This window comes from Corvus hawaiiensis, chromosome 3 (assembly GCF_020740725.1).
Source record: "Corvus hawaiiensis isolate bCorHaw1 chromosome 3, bCorHaw1.pri.cur, whole genome shotgun sequence".
Classification (NCBI taxonomy): Eukaryota; Metazoa; Chordata; class Aves; order Passeriformes; family Corvidae; genus Corvus; species Corvus hawaiiensis.
The window spans coordinates 107,899,857-107,925,010 of NC_063215.1; the positions used below are offsets into that span (position 1 = coordinate 107,899,857).

At 50.2% G+C, this 25,154-nt stretch overlaps 2 protein-coding genes and 1 long non-coding RNA gene across 6 annotated transcripts in view; 1 reads left to right on the forward strand and 2 right to left on the reverse strand.

Annotated features, from left to right (window-relative positions):
- Positions 1 to 172: 172 nt before the first annotated feature.
- On the reverse strand, positions 173 to 3,417 carry LOC125323875 (transmembrane protein 121-like). Of its 3 annotated transcripts, XM_048299244.1 has the most exons (3): positions 3,380 to 3,417; positions 2,909 to 3,012; positions 173 to 1,702 (listed from the first exon to the last, which is right to left on the reverse strand). In XM_048299244.1, exon 3 carries the CDS (start codon positions 1,699 to 1,701, stop codon positions 769 to 771), a length of 933 nt encoding a protein of 310 aa, XP_048155201.1. In that variant the 5' UTR covers position 1,702; positions 2,909 to 3,012; positions 3,380 to 3,417; the 3' UTR covers positions 173 to 768. The 3 variants fall into 3 exon arrangements, with proteins under 3 accessions (XP_048155201.1, XP_048155203.1, XP_048155202.1); XM_048299246.1 differs by lacking the exon at positions 2,909 to 3,012 and having other exon boundaries at positions 3,380 to 3,415; XM_048299245.1 differs by lacking the exon at positions 3,380 to 3,417 and having other exon boundaries at positions 2,906 to 3,103.
- A 599-nt stretch (positions 3,418 to 4,016) lies between these two features.
- LOC125323913 lies at positions 4,017 to 7,431 on the reverse strand. Its single transcript, XR_007202699.1, has 2 exons — positions 4,923 to 7,431; positions 4,017 to 4,358 (listed from the first exon to the last, which is right to left on the reverse strand). It is a non-coding gene; the product is annotated as an uncharacterized LOC125323913 (long non-coding RNA).
- A 2,158-nt stretch (positions 7,432 to 9,589) lies between these two features.
- LOC125323863 (phosphofurin acidic cluster sorting protein 1-like) overlaps positions 9,590 to 25,154 on the forward strand; it is a 58,807-nt gene continuing 43,242 nt past the window's right edge. The window contains exon 1 of one of the 2 annotated variants that reach the window (XM_048299212.1): positions 9,590 to 9,777. In XM_048299212.1, coding sequence (XP_048155169.1) covers positions 9,590 to 9,777 — 188 coding nt within the window. The remainder of the gene's footprint in view (positions 9,778 to 25,154) is intronic. The other variant, XM_048299214.1, reaches the window with a different exon arrangement.

Below are 25,154 nucleotides of genomic sequence, written 5' to 3' on the forward strand. Positions count from 1 at the left end.
ACCTGTGGACCAGGAGGAATGGCTCCAGACCCAGTGGCCTGGGATGCTCTCCCCAGAGCCTAGAGGCTCACTGAGTGAGCCTCTCCACACACTCTGCAGCTGGACACCCAATCACACAAGGGACAGGCTCCCACAGGAGCTGCTGCTGGCAGGGACACAGACATAGAAAGGCTGCAGGGCTCAGGTCTTTTATTGCAAAGAGGGAGATACAAAAAAGGACAGTCACCCCTTTTTGGGTCCCCCCAGGCCTGCAGCTGGCTGAGAGGGGTGACAGCAGGGGGAGGCCCAGGCCTTGCTCCCCCTGCATGGGGACCTCGGCTCACACAGTGGGGAGCAGGCTGCTTGCCAAGGACCACACTGGAGCCAGGGCCAACCACAACAGCAGAGTGGGTGACCCGCTGTGTCCCCGTGTGGCACCCTGGCTGGCCAGAGAGCAGTGCTGTACGGGGAGCACTGGCAGAGAGCCTGGCACAGGGTAGGGCTGCCTGGCCTCACCCAGACACAACTCACAGCAGGCGACCCTGGCTTCCTCCTCTGCTCTGCTGGTTTACCAGGTGGGGTGCTGAGGTTCCAAACTGCTCTGCAGCCTTACAGAGACTGCTGTGGGGGCCCTCGCCATGCGCCTCTCGGGGCCCTGAGCAGCTTTGCCCAGGGAAGGAGGGAGCAGGGCTGTTGCCCTCTGTCCAGGCAGGGAGCTCAGCGGCCTGCCCCGGGTTTGTAGGTACGGCCAGGCATGGGGATGCCCAGGCTGTAGCTCCTGCTGGCTCGTCACGTGTTGTCCTGGGCCAGCTCCTCGGGGCAGGCAGGTTGGTCCCGGGCCTTGCGCAGCCCCGTGGGCGGCTGGGCTGGAGCGCTGTGCTGTGGGTCCGGCCCCGGGGGCGTGTGGTGCTGGTGCCGCTGGTACTGCACAAACATACAGACCTTCATCCCAATGGCCAGCATGTTCTTGCCCATGAAGATGCTGGAGACCCGGGCATCCCTGAAGAAGACCATGTTGCTGCCTCGGATGAAGATGGTGGTGATGTTGACGGTGAGCATGCTCAGCATGGGGTACAGCATCATCCGGTGCGGCACGATGCTGATCCCCTGCATGCTGATCTCGCACAGGGACACGCACGGCAGGACCAGGAGCAAGATGTAGCAGTAGAAGAACATGATGCCCTCAGCCCAGAGCGGCAGCCCCTTCTTCTGAGGCTCCCAGAGGTTGGCCTGGATGTCCAGCACATCCAGCATGTCCACAATGACCCAGAAAAGGCGGTTGCGGAGATCTTCCTTCTTCTTGAATGTTCTGACGTACTCCATGTGCTCTGTGGCCACCAACAACACGTAGAGAGCTGGGATGCAGATGGAGAGCAGCAAGGTCAACGCTTTGCGGGCTATGAGATCCAAGCTTTTCCGGTCAGCTTTATAATTCTGGTATACAAAGTAGACTTTGATCTCCAGAACGAAGACATACAGGAACCAGAGGATCATGGCATATCCTCGCTTAGCTGTCTTTACCTCTGCCCCAACCCAGATAGCCACATAGCGGAGGACCAGCAGGAAGCATATGTCACCCACTGCCACCATGACACAGATGCCCAGCTTCCTGGAGCCCTGGCTCTGCTCCACCAGGTAGGCATCCATGAGGACGAGGCTGGTCATGATGAGCACAGTGGAGAGGCACACATGGGGCTTGCTGACAGGTGGTGGGGGAACCATCCTGCACAGAGGAACAGGCAGGGTCATCAGGGAGTTGCTGAGATTTCCTATCCCCACCCTTGGGCCCCCTTCTGCCGCCCTCTCCTCAACAGCTGTGGATGGCTGAAAGAAGGGGGGAGCCATTCATAGATTTCTCCCATCCTATGTGCCTGGTTTGTTGCAAACCTGCAGATTTCTGGCCAAAGAGCTCCTCAGGCTGACCAGGCCATCCTGGTGGCATGTGCTGGCTGAAACCCAGCTCCTAGGAAGCACATGGTGGGGCAGGCTGGACACTTCAAGCACTTGGGAGCCTACTGTCTCTTCTGGTAGCTCATCACACTGACTAGCCTCTGCCACCACAAAGGCATGTGCCTTATTTTCCATGGGATTTCCCAGCCAGTGGTACTGCTTGTATTTTCCCCCCACTAGGCACGTAAGACCAGACTTACGTGTTTAAGCCAAGCAGGCCCTTAATTGCTATGATCCAGGACCACTCTTTTTAGTCTCTTTATTTTCATGCACAGCACAAGAGGAAGCCTGGCTTTTTCAGCCTGGCTGTAATGTGGGGTGGCAGGGAAAAAATTGGCCCAATATTCGGTTTCCTTCAGGTTCACACTCCCCAAGAGCTTTGCCTAGAGCTATTTGCCCATGCCCACCCTGCCCCAACACCATAAACTGAAAGCAAGGAAAAGCAGCACGAGCCCACCCACAGCTCCAGGACACAAGGAGCTCTGCAACCGGCCCTGAATTTCTGTGGGATGCTCAGCTTTCCTGGGCTGGGGCAGAGCAAAGCACTGTCCCCAAAAGCACCCTGCCTGCCTTGGACCAGGGCTGTCAGACTCCCTCCCCCTGACCAAGCACAGCTGCAGGCAGCTGCCTTCGCAGGCAAAGAGGGAGGACAGAGCCGGGGCCTCGCCAGGCACAACTTGGCAGCTGCTCTGGAGGGGAGCCAGCCCCCCGGATGAAATGGAGGATGAAACTGGGCTGATGACTGTGTGGCACAGCGCTGCACGAAGGCTGCCCACGCAGAGCCCGCCTCTGCCACGCCTGGGCTGTGCGGGGGCCCTGGGACACCATCCTGGTCATCCAGGGGGCAGCGTGCAGCTGGCACTTGACCACGGAGCAAGTGCTTGGGAGCAGGATGGATGCCACACAGTTAATGGTCACCCTCGCACATGGATGCTCCTGAGGCTGAAATTGATGGCACAGGGCCCTGGGCACAAGCTACCTGAACTCCTGCTTTTTGGCTGAGGGAGCAGGCGTCCGGCGCAGTCGTGCATCCCTGGGCCCAGCAGCATCCTGGCACGTTGCGGGAGGCAGCGAAGCCTGAACCTGTCAGACACAGGTGCCTCTCAGGGGGAGGGATCAGAGGCTGGTGGGCATGGGGGAGCCCGTGGATGTGGCACATCTGGAGCACGCCACACGGCCGGGGGCTCACCCGCCTGGCCCCCCACGGCCTGGCCGAGCCTCCGCGGGGGCTGGGGGTCCCCCCGGCTCAGCGCGGCCCCGCCGGACGGACGCCCGTCCCGGGGCCCGAGCGGGGCCGCCCCGCCGCGCTCTGTCCCCGGGGAGCGCCGGGGCACCCCCGGCCCCGCCCGTCCGAGCCCCCTGCCCACATCGGCCGGGCCTTGCCGGGACAGGCGCTGCCCGCCGGCCGCGGGGGCCCGGCCTGCCGCCCCCCCCCCCGGGTCCCGCTTACCTCGGGCGGCTCCCCGGGGCGCAGGGCGGCGGCGGCGGCCCCGGGCCCGGCGCGGCATCGCCCGGCGCGGCCCGGCGGCGGCGGCGCTCCTGCGGCGGCGGCGTTCGGCCCCTCCCGGCGGGCGGCGGGCGGGGACTGCGGCGGCCCCCGCCTCACCCGCGGGCCCGGCGCCGCCTGCCGCTCCGCCGGTCCCGGTCCCTCCGCCCTGCCCCGGCCAGACCCAGACCCCGCAGGGCCGCAGCCGAGCAGAGGCCCCCGAAGAACCTGTAGCACCCTTGGAAGCCTGGGCTGACAAGGATGTCCGCCCTCCAGGAGGGACTGGGCCCGGGATCTCTCCTTGCTGGGTGGAGAAGGCAGGGGAACCTATGCACCTCCATGCCCTGACACCCAGCTGTGCCGGTCGGCAGCGTGCTGGAGAGCCCCAGCTCCATCTGGGCTTGGCACCACCAGGGGCTTGTGTGCAGATAAAGCAGGCCAGGGAAGGCAAAAGGTTTCCCTTACCCTGGTGGACATACCTCTCTGCAACTGCTCTTCTATCAGCCTGAGCAGCTTATTGCATTTAACTCCGAACTTTGCTCTGATGAGTGATCTAGGTCTTAGCTACACAGTGAAGGTTTTTCAGTGTATTTCCTCTCTGAGTTTGAAATGCTCATTGTAGATATATGTATTTTGGAAGACAGGGAAGCTCTAAGATCTCTGGAGACGGGCTAATAGCAAAACCAGGCATAGACCTGAGAGCAAGGACAAGTGCAAGTGACAGAATGCCAGCGGAATCGCAGCCCTCCTTGCATCCAGCTGCTGGCAGAGTGGCTGTAGGTCCCTGTTGGATCCAATGCCCTGGGGCATCTTGGCTGGCACCAGGAACATAAAAATCCCACCTCTGTTGTCCCTGGCAAATGGAGACACTGGACTAGCATCCAGGTTTAGCTCACATGTCCCACGGTGAGTGTGGACTCATTGATGCAGGCAGGTGACAGTCCTGTGTGAAGGGAGCAGAACTCTGGGTTAGACAGGTGCAACAAGGTAAGGAGTTTGGCTGTGGGAGCGTTCTCCTAACCCAGGAATAAACAGCAATCCCCAGAAGGGCTGAAAGGGCAGGGAAAAAAAGCAGCCAAAGCAACCTGCCTCCAAAAATGAAAGGAGACCTTGCAACTCAGGTGGAGAGCAATGTGAGGCACAAGAGGGCAAGCTGACACTGCAAAAACCTACTTCTTTCCTCTGGGACTCAGAAGCACTGGCTCTCACGTGCTATCCGAGCAGTCTCTTACAGGATGCAGGGAGGAGTAAAGGGTCTCTGTCCATGGAGGCACCCAGGGAGGGGACACCACAGAGGTACCCACGCGACAGAGGTGGGAAAGGGGTGCTGGAGGAAACGACCGAGCAATTCAGCTAAAGACAAGATGATTCATCTATGAGCTGGAATCATAAAACCCCTGAGACTCCACTAGAGACTAGGACAGGAGGTGACAACATTTGTGTGGGAAGCACTAAAGAGCTGCTTTAACAAGGCACATAAGGAGCCAGAGCAAGAACAGATACTTACATGCTTCTCTGAAACATGATGCTGGAACCAGGGTGCCAGAATAGGTATGTGGATGCATCTGTATCATGGAAAAAATGGAAGGAAACCAGAGAGGGTACACCAGGGTTCCCAGGCACATAGCTGCTCTCTGGCTGCTGCTGGCTCCAGACCTGGGTGGAAAAGCGTCTTCAGCTTAGCCCTGTTCTGCCTGTGACAGCTGCAACCCCACCACTGGCACCGAAAAGTCCCTTTGGAGAGTGACAGCAATGCACTCAAAGGCTGTTAGGAGAGAGATGGAGACATCCATCAGTCATGTTAACATCCTCAAAGGGGAACCGTGGGAAGCAGAGAAAGTTTGTCAGCAAGGAACAGCAAGCAGTGGCTGTAATGAGGAAAGGCTGGCAGTGGCCTGGGGACTGTGCTGAGAGCTTCAACTGCTCCAAAAGAGCTTTGTGGCCCCCACAGCCTGGCCACAGAGTGTGAGAAGTGGTTGGAACTGATGGACATCCCTCAGGAAGGCAACTAAAAAAAACCAAAACAACAAACTGGGAACATTTTCTGAGTGAAGAGTTTTTTAACATCACAAAAATGCCTAACGGGAGGTGACATCAGAATGGAGAAGCAAGACATTGGGTATGACAAGCAGGGAAACAAGGAATGAATATATGGAGTCAATGGAAGGAACCATTTGTCAAAAATACAGAACGGAGGGAATAGAGCTAAGCAATGGTGACAATGTTGTTTGGGGTGCAAGCTGGCCCTCTGAGAAGATGGTGTCTATTGAAAAACCTTCGCTTCAAACACAGGTACATGCGGCATCACGCACCTCGATGGGACAGAGAGTAGGTGTCGCTCTGCTGGAAGCAACTCACAGGAGGAATGAAAGGACCATCAGGGGAAAGCAGTACATTAAGGGGCACTTGTTGCAAAGCTGTGGCAGGGCACAAGCTGGACCACTGGGATGTACCTAGAAGGGAACAGAGTAGCTGCTAATGTCACTAACATATGCAGGCCTGGCAGCCTGGGCCCCAAAGGATTTTGAAAATTGAGGGGTTTAGCATTGAATCTGGAGCACACAAATCCTGGAGATCTTGCAAGGCAGGAGGCCACCCCAGCCCACCACGAGGCCAAGTACATGAGTGGCAGCAGCCCAGGTACCAGTGATGTGGCACTGTCCCCAGGGTCTGGAGACTGGGCTGGATGTGAGGCCAGCCTGGGCCTGGTGCCTGAGACCAGGACACCTTTCCCACCCCTCTGGGCTGGGGCTGCAGGTTGTGGTGATGAGGGAGAAAACATGGCTGTGCCAGAAAAGGTGCTCTCACAGCTAAAATCATGACAGCTTCAGAGGGATGTCTGTACTGAAGGGAAATGCTCTACTCCAGAGCAGCTGGCGTGTCTTGCTGCACCTCAGCCTTGTTTGGGGGACAAAGGCTAAGACAACACATGGCTCTTCCAGGAACAGTGTGGTTGAGAAAAGTGCTGGCCCAAAGGGATCAGGTGTCCTGCAGGGGCTTGACCAACATATAGGGACACACTGTGGTACCTTGTCTGCCCAGGACAAAGATGCTGGCTGCTGTGAGGTCTCTAAACAGTGTTGAAGTGCTGGGGAGGAGCTCATGGGCATGGTCCATTTGGGCAGCAGTGACACATAAAAGAAAATAAGTAAGAGGCTTTTCTGAAGGCACTTTTCAAATTGGTTTCCTGGATGCTGAAGAGCAAGGGTTCCTTGGACACTTTCCCTGATGTCCTCAAGGATCATATCCACAACAAAGCAAACCTCAGCTGGTGGCTGGCACCAAGAAAGGTCTCAGCATAAGAGGAGTTGGGAAAGCAGCTGAATGTGATGACCACTCTCTGTTTAAGCTGGAAGGTAACCAGGCTCTGGGACTTACAGTGAACAACACAGAAAAATTTTGACCCCAAAGAACGGGAAAAGCCACCATGTGTGGAAGAGCACAGCTGTGGGTAGCTCATGCTGTAGGCACGAAGTCAATATAACATGAAAGCAGGAAAAAACGAAGAGTGGGCTGTGCAGCCAACCTCCCAAATAAACAAAGCACATTGAAACAGCCTGAGAACAAATGCATAAATTCATCCATAAAAAAGCCAGAAGGCCAAAACCCACAAGTGAGCTGCAAGAAGTATTTGAAGGGAACTGGCTGGAGGGAAAGAGGCGGAGAAATCCACCTCAATCCCACTGAACATCCTTCCAGGGGAAACGCAGCAAAAAAGAGGAACCTCATCAGCCAGAAACTGCAAGTGGCAGCTGTGGTGGGCAAGGACCATTTATGACCTGGGGACCATGCCCTGAGCTCCAACAGCTCTGAAAAAGCATCAGAGATTGTAAACCATGACACAGCCACAGGGCAGAGCAGAGGTGGCTGGAAGTGACAGGCATCTTTCAGGAAGGTGGGGGAAAGGCAGCCCAGGGGAGCAGCAGGACTGCCAGCCCTTGGGAAGTGCCTGGAAGGCAGTCACTTCAGCAGGCTGCCCTGGGCTCAGCAGAGAGGTGCCTCTGGTCTCCTGGAAGTGAGAGAACATCACTTAAAACCTGGAGCACTCAATGCTGTTAAAGTACCACACAAATAGCCAGGAGTGGTGACTCAGACTAGAAATAAAATGGATGAAAGCAAACAGCTGTAGAGGGACTGGAATGGGTTTTCTCAGGATAAATCAAGACCCTAGATCTAGCAAGGTCCTCTGGAGCAGGCAGCTGCTTTTGGGGAAGGGCAATGGTGATACCCAGCTGAGGTCAAACAACGATGGGTGAAAATACTGAGATAAGGCCATGACCATTGTGTGACTCTCTCCCGCTGCAAAACCAAGGTTTCCACATTCATTAGCAGAATGCTATGAAAATGCAGCTCATCCTTGGTCCAGCTGGTCTTCCACAAAGGCCTCTGCTACAATCCCCTAGAAAGTGTTATTTGAGAACCAAGGCTGTCAAGGGTGAAAGCAAATGTCCTCTTGTGCATTAATGACTTACTTAAAGGAAAGCAAATGTATTAAAGCAGTAATCAAACTGTCTTGTGAGCAAGTCAGGAGGTCTGGGCAACTCTGTGCCATTTGTCAGATGCAGAAATGGGCTAGGAAGGTGGGCAGGAAACATGAAGTAAAAGTTTGATGATGGTTCAAATTATCCATCTAGTCAAACTGGAATCTGATGTGAATTACCAGCATGTTACTGAGCAACCTGAACCTCAACAGCAGAGGAAAGGTAGAAGTAACAAACACAAGTAAAAAGAAGAGGTGCAAGGGACAGACTACAAACTATACATCAGTATTCAGGAAGGTGCCCCTGAAACGTTCACTGGAAATGTTTTGAAAACACCAGTGCTGTACTCAAGATTGACAGTAGAAACCGTGGATGCTTTAGGCTGCTCCACAAGATTATGCTGCTGCCGCTTCTCCAGGTCTAATTCCTCCACTGGCATGAGCCACATTGTACAGTCTGCCTGGAATAACACTGCATCCATGGAAAACTCTGTCACTGCTAAATACATTGAGGAGCACAGGACCCTGCAGAAGCTGCTGGCTTTTCTTCATTTTCTGGTTTGCCCATTATTGACTTGGCTGTTACTTTCAGATAGTTTTCAATGAGGAGCACTGCAGCTCTCGGTCCATCTCTGCCTCTTTTCAGGAGCCCTAAACCAGTACCACCCTGCTCTGATGATTTGATTTCTCTGAGGTCCAATTTTTTCAAGAGGCAGAGCCATTTCAGACAGATACTCTGCTAAGGCCCTGCTGGAGGCCAGGTCCAGGAGGGGAACCTTCATGCTTGCTGCCAGAGCAGAGTGCACTTGTCTGGCTGCAGTGTCACAGCCTTGCCCCCAGCTCTGTCCCTAGGGATGCTCTGCCCTGCACAGGCTTTATAATCTGCGATGCTTTCTCAGCTGTTGAAGCTCAGGGCATGGTCTCCAGGTCACAAATGGCTTTTGCCCATCAAAGCCTCCACTTGCAGTTTCTGGCTAATGATGTTCTTCCTTTTGCTGGATTCCCTGGAGACCTTCAGTGGGAGTGAAGGGGATTTCTGTCTCTCTCCCTGCAGCGTGCTTGGAGTTCCCAGATGTTTCGAGGAAAGAGTCAGTCAGAGGTCTCGGCTTCCTTTTGGCTTTAACCCGCCGTGCCGCCGGTCCAGCTGCTCTGTTACCCCTTAGGCCCATCCGCTGCCCGGCTGCTCGCCCCGCTGAGGGCACCCTCTCCTCGCGGCGGTCCGCGGCTCGCCATCGCCCCACCCCCGGCACAGCAGCTCGTGCAGGGCCGAGGACGGACGGACGGACGGACGGACCAGCCCCGCCTGCGGGGCGCGCGCCCGACCGCGCCCCTGAGCACGCTCCCGCGGGCCGGGACCGATGCGCTTTAAAGGGAGCGACACCGCGCCCTCCTCCCCCCGCCCAGCCGGGGCAGCGGCGCTGCTCCCATTGGCTGGCCCCGCCCCGCCGGCCTCTCCGATTGGGCCCCGGCCGCCCCGCACGCGCCTCCCGCTCGGCTCCGATTGGCTGCTCGCCATTAGCCGCGGTCCTCGCCCTTTTCCCCGGCTCCGGTTGGTTTGTACCCGCGCCCCAGCCGCGCTCTGATTGGTCACGGGCCGCGAGGGAGCGGGCGCCCGCGCGCGCGCGCGCCGGGGTGGAGGCCGTCGCTGAGGCGAGGGGCTCGCGCCGCCCCCCAACGGCGGCGGGGTGGCGGCGATGGCGGCGGCGGCGGGGGCGGGCGGCGCGCTGGGCTCGGGCCCCGCCGCGGGGCCTCCGGCGGCGGCCGGCGGGGCCGTGGCGTCGGCGGCCGCGATGGCGGTGGGCGGCCCGGTGCCGGTACCAGTGCCCATGAACCTCTTCGCCACGTGGGAGATCGACCGCTCGGCGCCGAGCTGCGTGCCCAGGTGAGCCGCCCCGCCGCGGGGGCTGTGCCGAGCCCGGGCGCGACCGGGGCCGGGGAGGAGGCGGCTCCCGCAGCATCCTTGCCCCGCCGGGCCGCGCTCCTCGGTGGCGGGGAGGCCCGGCCCCAGGCAGGGGCTGATGCGCAGCGAGCCCCGGCCGCCGCCGTGTCACCGCTGCGCTTGCGGCGGGAGCGGCCCCGGGGACCGTCGGGGCAGGGGGGGACGAGCGTTGGAGCGCGGCTGCGGTGCCTCCATGTTGCAGCCTCTGGCGAGTGTGTGCCGCGATGGCCAGGGATCGCAGAACGGGGTGTATCATCGTGGCCGGGCTTTGGAAAGCTGTCTCTTCTCCCCCGAAGTGAACGGTGATGGCCCTACAGCCGCTTCCCCGAAGGCAGGCAGTGGCCACCAGGCATCCGTGGGTCTGTGTCACCTACACTTCAGACCGTAGGGAACAACAGGAAGGATTCACTGTGCTGCCAGCTGAACTCAGAGTTGTATCTCTGGCAGAGCTGGGAGACAAGCTGATTGGTGTAGATGTCATCGCTGTCTGTATGGTTAAAAGTATGGTCCAGGCTAGATGTGCTTGTGAACACCTCTCTTGGAGCCAGGAGGTGCCTGATGTGTTACCGAAGTCGGTGTCTTTTGGCCCACTGATCTTACCAGGTTCTGATCAGGTCTTCTCATGAGTTACAGGGCAGATTCAGGAAGTCACCCTGGTTCCTTGCATCTCTGGGCGGTGGTGTGTTGTCTGCAATGATGTATTCAAGTGTTTCACAAAAAGTAGAGATGTAAAATTCAAGAGGGGGGAAAAATAAATGTTCCTGTAGGGCAGCAGGATACCAGCCTTTGTGAAAGGGCTTTGCTAGATGGATATGTTTGTAGGGAGAAACTCAGTGACTGAGTGGCCAGATGGGCTGGAGTAGAAACGTTCCAAAATACTCCAAGCTACTAGAGAAAGCCTCCATGATTGTGGTGCCCAAGGGACCACTAGCTGCTGGACTAGGCAGGCAGCGAATGTGAAGGAGTTTGCAACGCGTCTGCTAAAAGCCTGTGCACCTTTTGATGACACATGCTGAGGCTGTTGTGTGGAGCAGGAAGCAAGTGATCATTTCATAGCTTTATAGTGACTTGAGGTGTTGTTCATTTGTGGGCAGGTTACTCCCGAGCTGGAATTTGGAGAGCAGGACAGAATTACCAGGTTGACTTCCTGTAGGAAAAATTTGCATATGCAGAGCACAGAACTTAGTGATGGGGAAGGATGTGCATGTACATAGGCTTCACAAATGGAAGTGCTTCAGGAGCTGGGGAGAGGAGAACTGCTTTGGGCAAACCATGCACAGAATGACTGAGAATAGTGAGACCGAGTGTAGAAGAGTGTAGCAGTGGGTTACATGGGTGCCAGGATGCCAGCGGATGAGAAGTGATGTGTAATCATTCTGAAAGTTGTTTGTAGAACTGGTTTTTGGCCCAGTGAGTCCTGTGTCTTTTCACAAGGACAGTTTCCATTAGCATTGTGTAGATGCTTCTTCTAGTGCACGAGCTTCTTTGTGTGCTGATAGCCCGGGGGGCAGGCATCTGACACAGCTGCTTTCAGGAAACTTCTGTAAAATTCATCTGAAATTTAGTCTCTGGAATATCTTCAAACACAGCATCTGCTAAGATGGGAAGAAGCTAATGATTCTTCCTTCAGATAAAGATTCTTCCTTCAGAGGCTGTGACTCTAACATGATGTGCTGTCATGTCTGTGGCTCTAACATGATGTGCTGTCGTGTCTGTAGAGTCAGCAGCTCTGGAGAAGTCCTGCCAGTGGTCACAGTCCACAGTGACCAGTGTGGGACTGGTGCTTCTGTGTTTTCCAGTCTTCAGTTAGCCCAAGCTTTCGTGAGTGAGTGGGTCACAGGTGGGCACCTGTCAGGCAGGTGTTTTAGTTCAGTGAAACTAGTAGTGGTGGCAAAGTAATTTGCATTCAAGGGCAATAATGCTTCTCCCTTGGGCTTCTCTGTCTCTTATGCATGTGTAGTCTTAATTTTTTCATACTTATGCCTATCTGGAGAAAGGAGAACTTTGCACTGGTTTTAATGCTATAGAACATGATTTCTTTTTCTAGAGTCTCTATTGCAAGTCTTGGCTGTCCCTGTGCTCCTTCTTAGGTGTTTCATTTTCTGCAGATGCAGCTCTGGCTGCTGCAGGAGGGGGACTGGGCTGGATCAACCTTTGTGGGGTTGCTCTATGCTCAGCTGTTAATGCAGGACAGTTAGGAAGTTTTCCAGGCCTTCAGGATACCTGAGGGAGTTTGGGCCAGAAAAAATGGGCACTGGGAAGTATAAGCTCCAGTGTATGGAATGGTTCAGTAGTATGACTGTAAGACTTTTGATGGCTTGTAGAAGGAGCTTGGCTTTCTAAGCTCAACTGTTGCCTGTAATGGAAGGTTTTTTCCCAGCTGAATCAGGCATGTGCCACTGAAGTAAGTCCACATTTATTTTTGGAAATTGCCTTGGTCTCTGAATGGAGGTATCATGCCTCTTGCTGGGGTCTTTCTCTTTTCAGGGCCAAGTTGATAGAGATCTGTGACCTCTTGATGACCTTCCTATGAACTGACTGAGCATAGCCTAGACCCAGCTGCCTTTGGCTTAAGTGGCTCCCAGGGGAGGCAGAGCTGAATTTTATGGGCAGTGGGCTATTATGCAGAGAGGCAGAAGGAAGTAAACACCTGGAAACTAAACAAAATGCTCTTTGCATCTTCAGTGGGGCTGCCCGTTGGCTCAGAATGATTGGGTTCCCATCACAGTGCCTTAGCAGGAAAGCAAGCCTGATTGATTCATGCTGCAGGGTGTGAAGCATGCTTTGGCTAAAATAGTCCATCAATTAGCCTTCTACTCATAGTTATCTTAGTAGAAGTCTTTATAGCAGTGTTCTGAGGTGGGAATGTCTTTATTGAGATGCCTTGCAAATAAGTCCCCTTAGGGGTAGTAGCAGGTTTTCACTGTGTACAGACTGCAAGAAACGAACTAGAGCTTTGCCAAGGTAAAATGTCCGTCTGCATCAAGGTAACGTCTTACTGTGTTTTCATTGTTTTGTGTGTTGGTCAGGCAGTACGTTTGAAAAAAATGTGTCAAAGGCCTTTGTGCAAACATGCTTGAGGTCTTGTTATTTCCACGTAGTGGTATTTTCCACCTCTTTTAATAGGACTGCTCTTTTTATTTTTTTCTTTTAACATCTGAGCATCCATAAATGCAAGTTCTTAATTAGGAAACAAGATAAGATTGTGTGATTGTGTTCACTTTTTCCATGACACAGCTACTGTGTTTAGTGTTATGTGGATGTTGTTTCAGTGATAAGTGGCCATATTTCTAGTTAGAGGTGAGAGGTACAAGTTGTGTTTTGGCTGCTGCGTCGGTATTGCTGAGGTCCGGCTGCAAAGACCGATTCTACCTGAACAGATTATGCTGTGAATGGCACTGCAAGGATTCAAATACATTTCATTTCATCCACAATACCTTGTATCTCAGGACAATGCATGAGGAAACATTCCAAGTCGTGCTGCCACCCACACAGTGTGCTCGAACACAGTGTCTCCTGCTTATGGTAGTTAGAAAAGCATTGATTGAGGGAAATGCATGTGTTTTGGGCTCACTTTGTGAGACTGTGTACTTGTACCTTCAGGACATTACATTCCAGAAGGTGCTCTGAATTCTCTATCATTATAACTTGCAAACTTTTGTTTTGGGAAGTTATAGCCTAATGAATGTCGTCTTGAAATGAGAGCAGTTGTTGCAAGTACAACTGGAAATATCCCAAAAGTGCCAGCTAGGGTGATCCTTTGAAGTTCTGTGAGGTGATTGCTCTTGTCTCTGCAACCCAATTTTCCTGTTTGGGCAGACAGTGTCCATTACCTGACAACTCATGGAGAGTAGGTTAACACTTTATTTGTGCAGGTGTGGTTGCATGCTTTCCATTGCCTGAGGTCCAGGAATCCTTTCAGTGACAGTTCCTACCATGTGGTGTGAAGGAACGTGCTCTCCTCTGGCACAGCTACATGAAGAGGCTGCTGTGGGCTCAGGAGTCTGTTTACTCTCAGCACAGAGCATTGCTTGTCTTTTCCTGCAACCCTTAAGTGTTTCGTGGCAATGAAGAGCCTCTGAACTGGGTGTTCCTTTAAGAAATGCTTATTCCAGCTGGAATAATATGTATTTATCTGCCTGAGATGTTCTTGAGTGGTTTCCTGGGTAAATCAGACATTTTCATGGTAAACTTCCAGCCTCAGCAAAATCTGTTCTGTTTGGATAAGCTACAGAGTTGCACCTCTGGGAGTGTTAAGTGATTCCAGATTGTTCCTTGAAAAGACGCTGTGGTGCCGTGACAAACCGGTGTAGCTTCAGACCCAGAGTGCTTGGGAGAGGCCACAGTTTCTTGTAGGGAAACAGTCTCTTGTAACTGGTGATATGCTGTGTTTGAATTATGATTTCCTTTTAGTCCTATATAGAAAGCAAAATGTTCTAAACAGCCATCAAATTGCTTATTATTCTTAATATTGTGGGCTTGGCTACAGTCCTGCAGCATAATATGTCTCATATGTTGTCCACTATCTGTAGCTCTCCGTGTCAGTGGAGAATGTTTGGGATTTCTTCTCTGGTAGTGTTTTGTTTTCCTTCTGTGCATACAATAATTGAGCAGAACTCAGGACAAATGTGCCCTGCTAATATGATTGATGGGGGGTGTGCTCCTTGCAAAATGTTAGTAGTGACTCCCTGAGGGTTTAATTTTATTTGAAGGACCTGTCATGCTGCACCCTAGCCTTGATTTCCGGTGCTTCTTTCATTAGCCAGGCTGTGTTGCAACAGTTCTCTGATGACTTATCAAAAATGTTGCATTCTTCTTACTCTGCTAGTACACCATGAGTGCACATTCCACTTCCTCTGGTGTCCTCAGTCACTTGTGGCTGATCATTAGCAGTCATGTAGTTTGTGTACAATGCACCCTTCTCTGGGATCAAGATCCCCAGACCTTTATTCTGTCAAAAGAATAATTTGCTGAGCAGCAGCAGCTTATGAGATTCCCCTAGCGACCCATTCTTTGGTTAAATCTCTGCTGATGCTTTTGTGTAATTGTTTGCAACGTGAAATGATTCTAGATTGAAAGCTGTGTCTCCTGTCAACTTTAAAAGTTGTTTCCAAAAAAGAGCCAGAGGTAAAAAACATACTGCATTTTATAGCATGCTGGGTGAGCATAAGGACAGAGCTATTTTCCAAGTACCTTGTGTTATTATCTGCTGCAAGCTTTCAGCATCCCAGCTGATGGGGAAGCTGTGCTTCTGTTTTGGTTTGTTTTGGGTGTTTTTAACTACATCAAAGCTGGTTACTGTTTTGGGAAACAAGAAGCGAGAGTGTCTTACTCCTCTGTGTGGGATGTGGCAGCAGGAACCTGTCTCTGCTTCTAGGAAGCAGACAGCTGAAGTGATACGGCTCTTGTAGCTAGAAGTCTCTTAGATAAATGAGGCTTTGTTTGGATACTTCAATATACTCATTACAGTGGACTGGGAGGAGAAATGCAATATTTCAGGTGCCTGAACACATTGGAGCTGTGGTTACAGAGACCACTCCCTGCTCTGCAGTGTGATTCAGCCTCAGTGCACACAGCCCAAAATTGCACTGGCATTTTCTGTTGGCCTGTTGCACTGCCCTCTCCTTTGTAGTGCTGCCCACTGCCATCTCTCATGCTCTGTTTCTCTGTATCATGCTCTAACTCAGTGAGCGGTTCTGTTTAGTAAATTAGAACTCTCACTGTCCTTTGTTCTGTTCTCCTTATTTACCTACTCATGCTGATTTTTAAACTTCCACTTCTTATAATGTTTCTTATTCTTCAGTGCAAACATATGTTAAGTAGCATGAGATCCAAAGCCAGTGCAGGTGGGACCGTCTCCTGGACAAAAAAATGTCCAGGTTCCATGCCCAGATATGTATTTTTAACTGTTTTTCTGCATATGTGATAAATAAATGCTCACCAGTATAGGCAGTTCAGAATGACAGCAGAACTCATGTCTTTAGTTCCATTTTCCAAAACTGAAAACCACTAACAATTAGGTGTTGGACTGTTGCAATAGTAGCAGGGTTAGAATAAGAGTAACTCCCTGGTAAAGGATTCTGCTACTCTTTTCCTGTTCTTTAGTACCTTTTCTCTAGTGGGGAGAAGATCCTGTTCATGCAAAGCCTGTCATCGATTCTTCTGCTGTTTCATTTTCAGTAACAATTCAGGTAGTGTCTCTGAATCCATATTATTTAGATAAGTATCACTTAGATTTACATTATTTATATACTTTTAGAAGAGCTCCTGTGTATTTAGCATTTCCCTCTGTGTTCCTTCAGCTGTCTTCTAGTAGTCTATTTTCTGCCTTACCAATACATTCACTTTTTTCTCGTTGCTTCTTTCCCTCAAAAGTCCTGCACATGCCTGCTGACACTTTTGACACTGTTCTCACGATTTTTTCCTTGGTTCTGTGTTGACTTGCATACCTGTAATTGAGCAATCTTTCAATCAGAGTCTTTATTTTTCCCTTCTCAAAGTAGTTTGATTTTTTCCTCATAATTTAAAGACTATTCCTTGTGAAGCTGTAACGACCACATCTTGTTCTTGTTTGGCTTGTATTTTTCAGTTGAACTATGTTCTTGACCTGCTTGGGTTGTTTTTTAATGGCTTTTGCATTTTTTCACTGTTAATGAATATCAGCTTTTTTCATCTTCTAGACTTTCTGAACTTTGTTTTATGTGCATCCCTGAAATACAGTCCCATAAGTCAACATTTCTTTCAGTTCTCTCATACCTTATGCTCAAGGCTGCTTGTTCCAGGTATTCCTTCCTTTCCTGTGTGCTCCTTTGTCAGAAGCAGACTCTGGATGTCCCATTTGGATTTCATGTGCTGTGTGTATGAATAATTTATTAATTTTTTTCCTTGATGTTTGTCAAGTCCCTTGATATTTCAAGCTTTTCTTCCCTGCCTCTTATGTTCCTTAACCTCCAGTCAGACAAAAGGACAACATTCCCATTGCTCTGCATTTGCACTGTGTTCATCTCATCTGTTTCTTGCTGAAATGTTAATATTATTTGGAGGTGATTTTATCGGTTCCCATACTGATTTGTGAAAGTATGGACAAGTCATCCTTGTTTCAGGCTCCTGCTCCACCCACAAGGATCTGAGCAGAGAACTGCATTGTACAGGCACCGGTTATTAACAGCTTGTGTTGATAAAAAGCCTAAACACGAATTGGCCAGCTTTGGTAAGAATCATTCTTTTGAGTGAAGAGTCTTAACTGTGCAACTCTTTAGAATTAAACTTTTTTAAATGTTATTTTTTCTTAATTTTATGAAGAAGCCTCAAAAATGGATGCCCATGCTGGTTTGACACTGTCTCTTTCATGGGCTTGTATCACTTCACTCCCTGCCCTGTACCGTTGTCCCAGGTGTAACTTAACACGGTACAAGTTCCCGAGCCTGCAGGGATTCAGATCTAAGGTGCTTGCCAGCTCAAGATAAAAGCAGAGGAAGTGGACGGGATGACAGTCTTGTGTCTGTGCTACTTCAGGAGTAGCAAGCTGTAATGAAATGTGAACTCTACATTAAGCATAAGTAGGAAAATTGTTGACTGTGCTTTAGGGAAGCTGCTGTATGGCACATGATTGCTTTTTGTCAGTGTGTGTGTAGATCCTTACCAGGACAGTCTGGATAATGGAAGGAGTTGGTGTGTTTCAGTGACCTAACCCTGACCTCATTTCACCACTTTTCCCAGCTTAGCTGCGTTGGCACAGCAGACTTGGAGGTGTATCCCAGCAAGCTCTCCCAGGTGATGAGTGTGAGAATGTGGTCTGTTCTGCATCCCCCTTAGCACTTTCTCACTTGGTTCAAAGGTACTTGTCACCGTGTCTTAAGCACTTGTGCTTTCCTTTCTGCAGAAAAGGCTGCAAGTGGTGTTTTTGTAATCACCGCTTTGTGGTGGTTACTTCATTAACACATTTTATTTTAGCCTGGAGACAGTGAGTGGGCCGCTTAGCAACAGGTACCTGACAGGCTGCTCCAGCTGAAGAGGCTCGAGCAGGTGCGGTGCATTTGCACCTTGCCATGCCATTGACTGCTGCTCTCCGCTAAACTGGCACTGCAGCGTCTTTTGTTAAAGCAGCCCTGACTTTGGGGACAGCTGGTGCAGCAATTCTGCTGCATATGGAGACAGAAAATTTCAAAATCTGTTACATTTGTGAAGAAAGCTCCGTGACATTAGCCATACTATTGCTGGTGCCTAATTTCAGCATGGCTAAAACGAGAGTAGATCAGTGTGCTGCTGCAGACTTTTTTCCTGTATGTCCTGAGGTGGCTTTTGGGTAGACCCTCTGTGAACAGCTGGAAGTTTTAACACAGTGATTTTAAGTAAAGCAATGACCAGGTACAGATGGGATGTTTCCCAAGTAATGTAATTACTCTTGCCTAGAAAAAATAATTTTAAAAGTTCACTGCAGCATTTTACCACTGCCTTGTGGACTGTTTAGTAAGCTCTTTTTAAGATTTCTAGGGAGGCTGTTACACATCAGCAATTAATTTGGTCATGTGCTTTTTGTTAAACAAATAAAAGTTTGAAAATATTGTTTGAAAATAAAGCAGAACGATGACCTCGTGGTTTGGACACTGAAGTGATGCTTAGATTCAGATCCAGGATCTGAAGTTGCTTGCTCTTTTTCTAGTTGAAATAGCCCTTTCCCTCCCTGAAGCCACAGCTATGACTCAAGTTCCTGATTGCCCTACTTTGTTCACAGCTGTTTCCATGCTGCAGTGTTGCCTTTTCCTTGCGTGTGATAGGGTGACTGTGGAGAGAAGCCACCTGAGAGCAAGGTCACTAACAGAGTTTGCCTTGCTGTCTAGTCTGCCAGATGGGAATCCCCTGGGAACTGGTGGAGTCCAGACTAAGGTTTGGGGAGCAGTGTGTGGAAATTATTTGGACTTTCTGCTGAGGCTTTAAGGGCTCTTTGTGCTGAGAAAAGACCTTGCTCCTCATCGAGGCAGTGAATATCTGCATGGCTTGCAGTGGAACATGAGAGAGGCTGATGGCTGCGTGACTGGGTAACATGCTGTGCCCAGACAGGCTGTTTGGGCAGATCCTAATGCTTCCTCAGGAGATGCTTCTTGACAGTGTCCTTATCTGGAATTCAGCTTGTGTGACAGGATGCGCCAGGAGGCTATGGCAGAGTCTCACATCCTGTTGTGGTAGATACTACATGATGTGCTGCAATGAAATGTTGCTTGTTTTGTAGGGGTTTTACTCCATGGTTTGGATAAACATGAGTGAGGGGGAAGCAGAGGTGAAGCGATTCATCCAACAATTAAAAAGTGGCAGTAACAGATTAAATCTTGTGTTTCTGCCTGAATCCAGATCTGAACTCTAAATTGCTTCATTCTAAGAGCAATAAAGTCTTGCTGCAGCAGGGCCCAGGAAATGTAGTTATGTCACTGCAAGTCTCCTGTGCACATGGTGGGGCAACAGTTGTTTGGTATGATTTGTCCTCAGTTAATTTTCCTTTTTATTTTTTGTCACTCCTTCCCAAATATTTGGATATTGTGAGCAGCACAGCCAATGAGTTGTAGGTTCACACAGGAAGCTGCTTAAAGAGAGTACACAATGTCTGTCCAGCTCCCTCAACTTCTGATCTGTTTGCCCAGTTTTGTACTGTCCTGTCAAGGGCAACTGCTGCAAAGAACCGTATTTCATAAAAATCAGTGGTTAAAGGGAGCTTGGAGGTCCTGTTGGGTCCCCTGTGATGAAGAACTTGGCAGTCTTCCGGTCCACTATTTGCTGGCTGGGTGTGCTGTGAAGGTAACTGTGTTGGGTTGACCCTGAGTTGATGGACAGTCTTTAAGACCAATTACGCTTCTCACAATTTACATATTTAAACCGCACGGAAAGGCGGGACTTCCCCTTTGGTCGGCGCTCGCCTGCTGGAAGGTGGGGGGGCTCCGAGCCTCCCGGCCCCGCTGGGCCGGGCCGGGCCCACTGCCCCTTTCCCCCTTTCCCATCGCTGCGGCACGGACCCTGGGTCACTGAGGGGGACTGTCCCAGAGCCGCAGGCAGCTAAAACCAGCCATGGACTGCTCACAGCTAAACCCATCCAGCGCGGCTTCTGGGGACAGGCGGGTCCCTCTCCTCTCCATGCGGAGCCGGCGGGAGCCGGCAGAGCCTCCTGTCTGCAGCCAGCACACTCCGTGCTGAACTGAAGAGGACACCACGCAGCCAGCAGCACAGAGGGAGCGAGGCTTTCCCCACCGTAAAGCCCGAACAAGAACACCCTTCAACATGGTGGCGTCAGAGTCAGAGAGAAAGCGAAGTGAGTCACGTGGGACGGAGCTGAGCATGGCGACAGGAGAAAAGAGGGCGGTGCCGCGATTCTGGCGCGCAGCTTAAAAGAAACCTTCTTGCATGCCGTGGTAAGAAACTGTAATACCACAAACTGTTTGTCTCTTTAATCCATTTGAAGAACATGGGGGGGGGGGGTGGAGAATCAACGTGTGCCTATGAAGTTTGTGAAGAGTGCCTATGCCAGGCTATATAGAAGCAGTGAGAGGCTGTTAGAGACTTGTGGCGAAGAAAAGCCTCTGTGTGCAGGCCAAAATAACTTATCCTTAAAAAGATGAATAACCCCATGTGATGGCCCATGTTCTGTAGTGTGAAAGAACTGTGAAATTCTTCATGGGAGAGATGTCTACACATAGCAGACTGTTTGTTTCCGGGCGGGTCTGCTATTGGTGGCAGTTTGGGAACCACGTGCAACTGAAGGAAAACCCTTTTTTCCTTAAGCATAAGAGAGAGACTTTTCAAGAACTGCAACACTGACTAACATCCCATGTTCTGTTATCCCTTGTGTGAGCTGGATAAAAGGAGAGAAGTGCTGGAAAGAGGGGGGGAATTTACTTTAATTTTGTTTTGTTTTCTCTTTACTTTTAATTCTGTTAGTAATAAAGCTCTTTCATTGTACTGCAGCTGTTTAAGGTTTGTGGCCTGCTTTGCTTTTCTCCTAATTCTTATCTCACAGAAGGAAAATAAGTAAATAATGAATATTTTGAATCAAAACCACTACATTTAATTGGTGTTTCCGCCCGGTTTCAAACTCAACCCGCTACATTTATGGTGGAGAATGCGGGCAATTAATGAGTGCTGTGAGATGAAGACTAATTAGGAGAAAATAATAAGCAAAGCAAGTAGAAAGTTATAAAATTAAGTAGAATAATAGAAGAAATTTGCTTTGTAGTAGTGGTAAAAATTCTAGGGGTGGAGGTTTATGTAATTTGTTTTCTTTTAGCTCTGGTTTTGCTATTTTAAGTAACTTTTGGATATGTAAATTTTAAGAAGCGAGGGGTGGAATGTGTTGGGTTGACCCTGAGTTGATGGACAGTCTTTAAGACCAATTACGCTTCTCACAATTTACATATTTAAACCGCACGGAAAGGCGGGACTTCCCCTTTGGTCGGCGCTCGCCTGCTGGAAGGTGGGGGGGCTCCGAGCCTCCCGGCCCCGCTGGGCCGGGCCGGGCCCACTGCCCCTTTCCCCCTTTCCCATCGCTGCGGCACGGACCCTGGGTCACTGAGGGGGACTGTCCCAGAGCCGCAGGCAGCTAAAACCAGCCATGGACTGCTCACAGCTAAACCCATCCAGCGCGGCTTCTGGGGACAGGCGGGTCCCTCTCCTCTCCATGCGGAGCCGGCGGGAGCCGGCAGAGCCTCCTGTCTGCAGCCAGCACACTCCGTGCTGAACTGAAGAGGACACCACGCAGCCAGCAGCACAGAGGGAGCGAGGCTTTCCCCACCGTAAAGCCCGAACAAGAACACCCTTCAACATGGTGGCGTCAGAGTCAGAGAGAAAGCGAAGTGAGTCACGTGGGACGGAGCTGAGCATGGCGACAGGAGAAAAGAGGGCGGTGCCGCGATTCTGGCGCGCAGCTTAAAAGAAACCTTCTTGCATGCCGTGGTAAGAAACTGTAATACCACAAACTGTTTGTCTCTTTAATCCATTTGAAGAACATGGGGGGGGGGGTGGAGAATCAACGTGTGCCTATGAAGTTTGTGAAGAGTGCCTATGCCAGGCTATATAGAAGCAGTGAGAGGCTGTTAGAGACTTGTGGCGAAGAAAAGCCTCTGTGTGCAGGCCAAAATAACTTATCCTTAAAAAGATGAATAACCCCATGTGATGGCCCATGTTCTGTAGTGTGAAAGAACTGTGAAATTCTTCATGGGAGAGATGTCTACACATAGCAGACTGTTTGTTTCCGGGCGGGTCTGCTATTGGTGGCAGTTTGGGAACCACGTGCAACTGAAGGAAAACCCTTTTTTCCTTAAGCATAAGAGAGAGACTTTTCAAGAACTGCAACACTGACTAACATCCCATGTTCTGTTATCCCTTGTGTGAGCTGGATAAAAGGAGAGAAGTGCTGGAAAGAGGGGGGGAATTTACTTTAATTTTGTTTTGTTTTCTCTTTACTTTTAATTCTGTTAGTAATAAAGCTCTTTCATTGTACTGCAGCTGTTTAAGGTTTGTGGCCTGCTTTGCTTTTCTCCTAATTCTTATCTCACAGAAGGAAAATAAGTAAATAATGAATATTTTGAATCAAAACCACTACATTTAATTGGTGTTTCCGCCCGGTTTCAAACTCAACCCGCTACAGTAACTGAACCAGGGTTTGCTGTCTTTTTCTAGTGGGGTGCTATTGAGAATCAGGAGGGGAAAAGGCAGCCTGGAAAAAGCCGATATAAGTGCAGGAAAGGAGGTGGGAGAGAACGATACATTTTCAGGCTAAGCCGTTTCAGCTGTGTTCTCTTCAGTGGTGCATCTGTTCAGGTTTGTGGTGTGAAAGGATGCAGGGTTGAGAGATTGGTTTCAAGGAGTCTGTTTCATTCATGGTTTGTGCAGCAAGATGCAGTTGCTCCCTGCATAGGTAAATGTGCCTTTAAACCGATGACTAGGAGGCAAAATTAACAACCCTAAACACCCCTCTTAAACAGTTGGAGTAGGAATGGTTTAACAGCCACCCACTTGCCTTGTAACTTCTGCCTAATGGCAGCCCAGCCAAGAGGAGGGAAAGGAAATCTCTTAACCTGATTATTGTTGGTGGCTACAGGAAGCAATCTGGTTACAGCAATACTTTGATCCTGACACTGTTGGATCCCACTTTGAAGAGAGAAATCTTGGTTTCATACCCTTGCAGGCAGGGATGTGGTGTCTGTAAAGAAAATCATTGAACCTCCCCTTGCCTTGGCCTGAAGAAACTGTGGTGAGGCTCCACACTGTGCACTTGGAATTTGTCCAAGGAACATGAGAACAATTGGCCCCAAAATTTGAGTCCTGTCTATCTGTCTAGGTAAGGAATTACTTCCTTCATAGATCTAAGTGTCTTTTGGGGGAAGCTTGAAGCTTTTAGCAGATGCTGATAGTTCTGTGCTCGTGAGAAGAGGAATCTTGAAAAGCATTTTCCAAAGGCCACTTCTGCCACTGCAGCCATGGTTATTTCTCCTCTGGGTAGCTGGTAGAGCTGTGAGATTAGGGAAGAAACCAGGCTGTAGACTGTGGCAGCTTGTGCCTGTGACAAGGGAATGGTGTTCTTTGGGTGAGATGCAGAAATGCAAAATGGTTGGTGATGGGCTGGCAGAAGTGGTCAACATCCCAGCTAAACACAGCTGTGAACAGAAGGCAGGACAGGTATTGGCCCCCAGAAGATTCTTTTCTCTTGAGGCACTTGTCTTGTGTGCAGACCTGACTGTAGCAGCAAACACTCCTGTTGACATGAATTATGAATAGGTTTCAGATCCCAAGTGACAAAAGATTAATAACTTTGCTTAATTACAGCCTAATTTTTTTCTAATACTATGAGAGTAAATGACTTTTCAAGGAGACCTGACTCTGAGATGTGTAGGATATCAGAACTCTCTTTGGGAAGAAAGCAAAATTAAATAGATCAAGGTTTAAAATCCAGGCAAAATTTGTGTGAGAGAAGCTCCATGGTGTCTGCCTTCAGAGTAGGTGCATTTTCAGGCCAGACAAACTTTCCATTGAGGTTAGAAGTGTTCAGTGTAGATCTGTCCCAGGGTAGTTTCAGCCTCAGCTGTCCAGGTCTGTGGAGCATCTTCCTTGTGACATCACAATGCTCCAAAGGAGATTATGAAAAGGAAGTGTAGAGTTCTGTGGTGTTTTGCCAGCACTAATTTTACACTTTATGGTATAAGTAAAGCATGTGAAGTTTCAGAATTCAGTTCCTGTTATCCAGAACAAACATTTGCTGCTGATAATTCTCTAGAAGGATCCCTGAGTTGTTGACAGTGCAGGTGAATTCATGTGATATGGCTTCTCTGTCTAAGGGCAGACAGCAACATGGGGGACTTTTTCAGAAGCAACAGGTAGAACAACAAATGCTAAAAAGAGGAATCTCCTAGAAAGAAGGAAGGAAGACAGAAGAGGAAAAAAAAGAGAGAGAGAAGAGAACATAGAAGGAAAGAAGGAAAGAAAGAGAAAGAAAGAAAGAAAGAAAGAAAAGAGATTGGTGACAGCATGAGGATTTTTAGAAGTACCTTTTGAGTGTCCTGGCTCTTACTTGTTGACTATGGGAAATGAAGCCATTGAAGGGGAAATAACTTGGTTCTTTCTGGGGCTGAGAGAGATAATCTCAGGCTGCCTGAAAGAAGACTTTTGAACAACTTCTTCTTCCCTTATTTTGCAGTAGGAAATCTCCCCACAAAATAAGTGGTGTATGTTCTGTAGAGCATCTGTTGCTCTTTGGGCATGTAACTGAAATACCTGGGCATGTGCACACCCTCCCCACTGCCCACCTGAAAGACAAAAACTGGACTTCAGTGACAAGTTATCACCCTTGCAAAGGACACTTTGGAAATGTGTGCACTGCAAAAGGCTTTTGAATTTGAGCTGTGGTGGTGTGACTGTTAGTCGTTCCTGCTTCCCCCTGTACCTGTGGACTCTTTTTGGAGTGCCAGCTCCGTGTGCAACCTGTAGGATGCTCGTGGGGTTGCAAGTGACAGTTGCTGCTTCTGAATGGTACTTGGTGAAGAGGTGGTGATGGAGATAAAAGCACATGTCTGCAGAATGCCTGGCTCCACCAACGTGCTTGTCCTGGACATTATATCTGCACTGGGCTCTGCCTCTTGCTCATCATCCCCCCTTCTCCTGGGACAGAAGTGCTCAGCCTTTTCGAAAAGCAATAAATCCACTTAAAGCAAACGAGTTGCAGGCTGGTGTTGTCCATGTCTCTGTTTCAGGTCCATGGAGAGGGGACAAAAATGGAGGAGAATTTCTGTTCTCCTGTGCTGTTGAACTGGAAGACATTTTGCAACTGCGTCATTAATTGCGTA

Bases quoted from the DNA above. Each gene is read 5' to 3' on its own strand.
- LOC125323875 (XM_048299244.1), bottom strand. From the start codon at position 1,701: ATGGTTCCCCCACCACCTGTCAGCAAGCCCCATGTGTGCCTCTCCACT.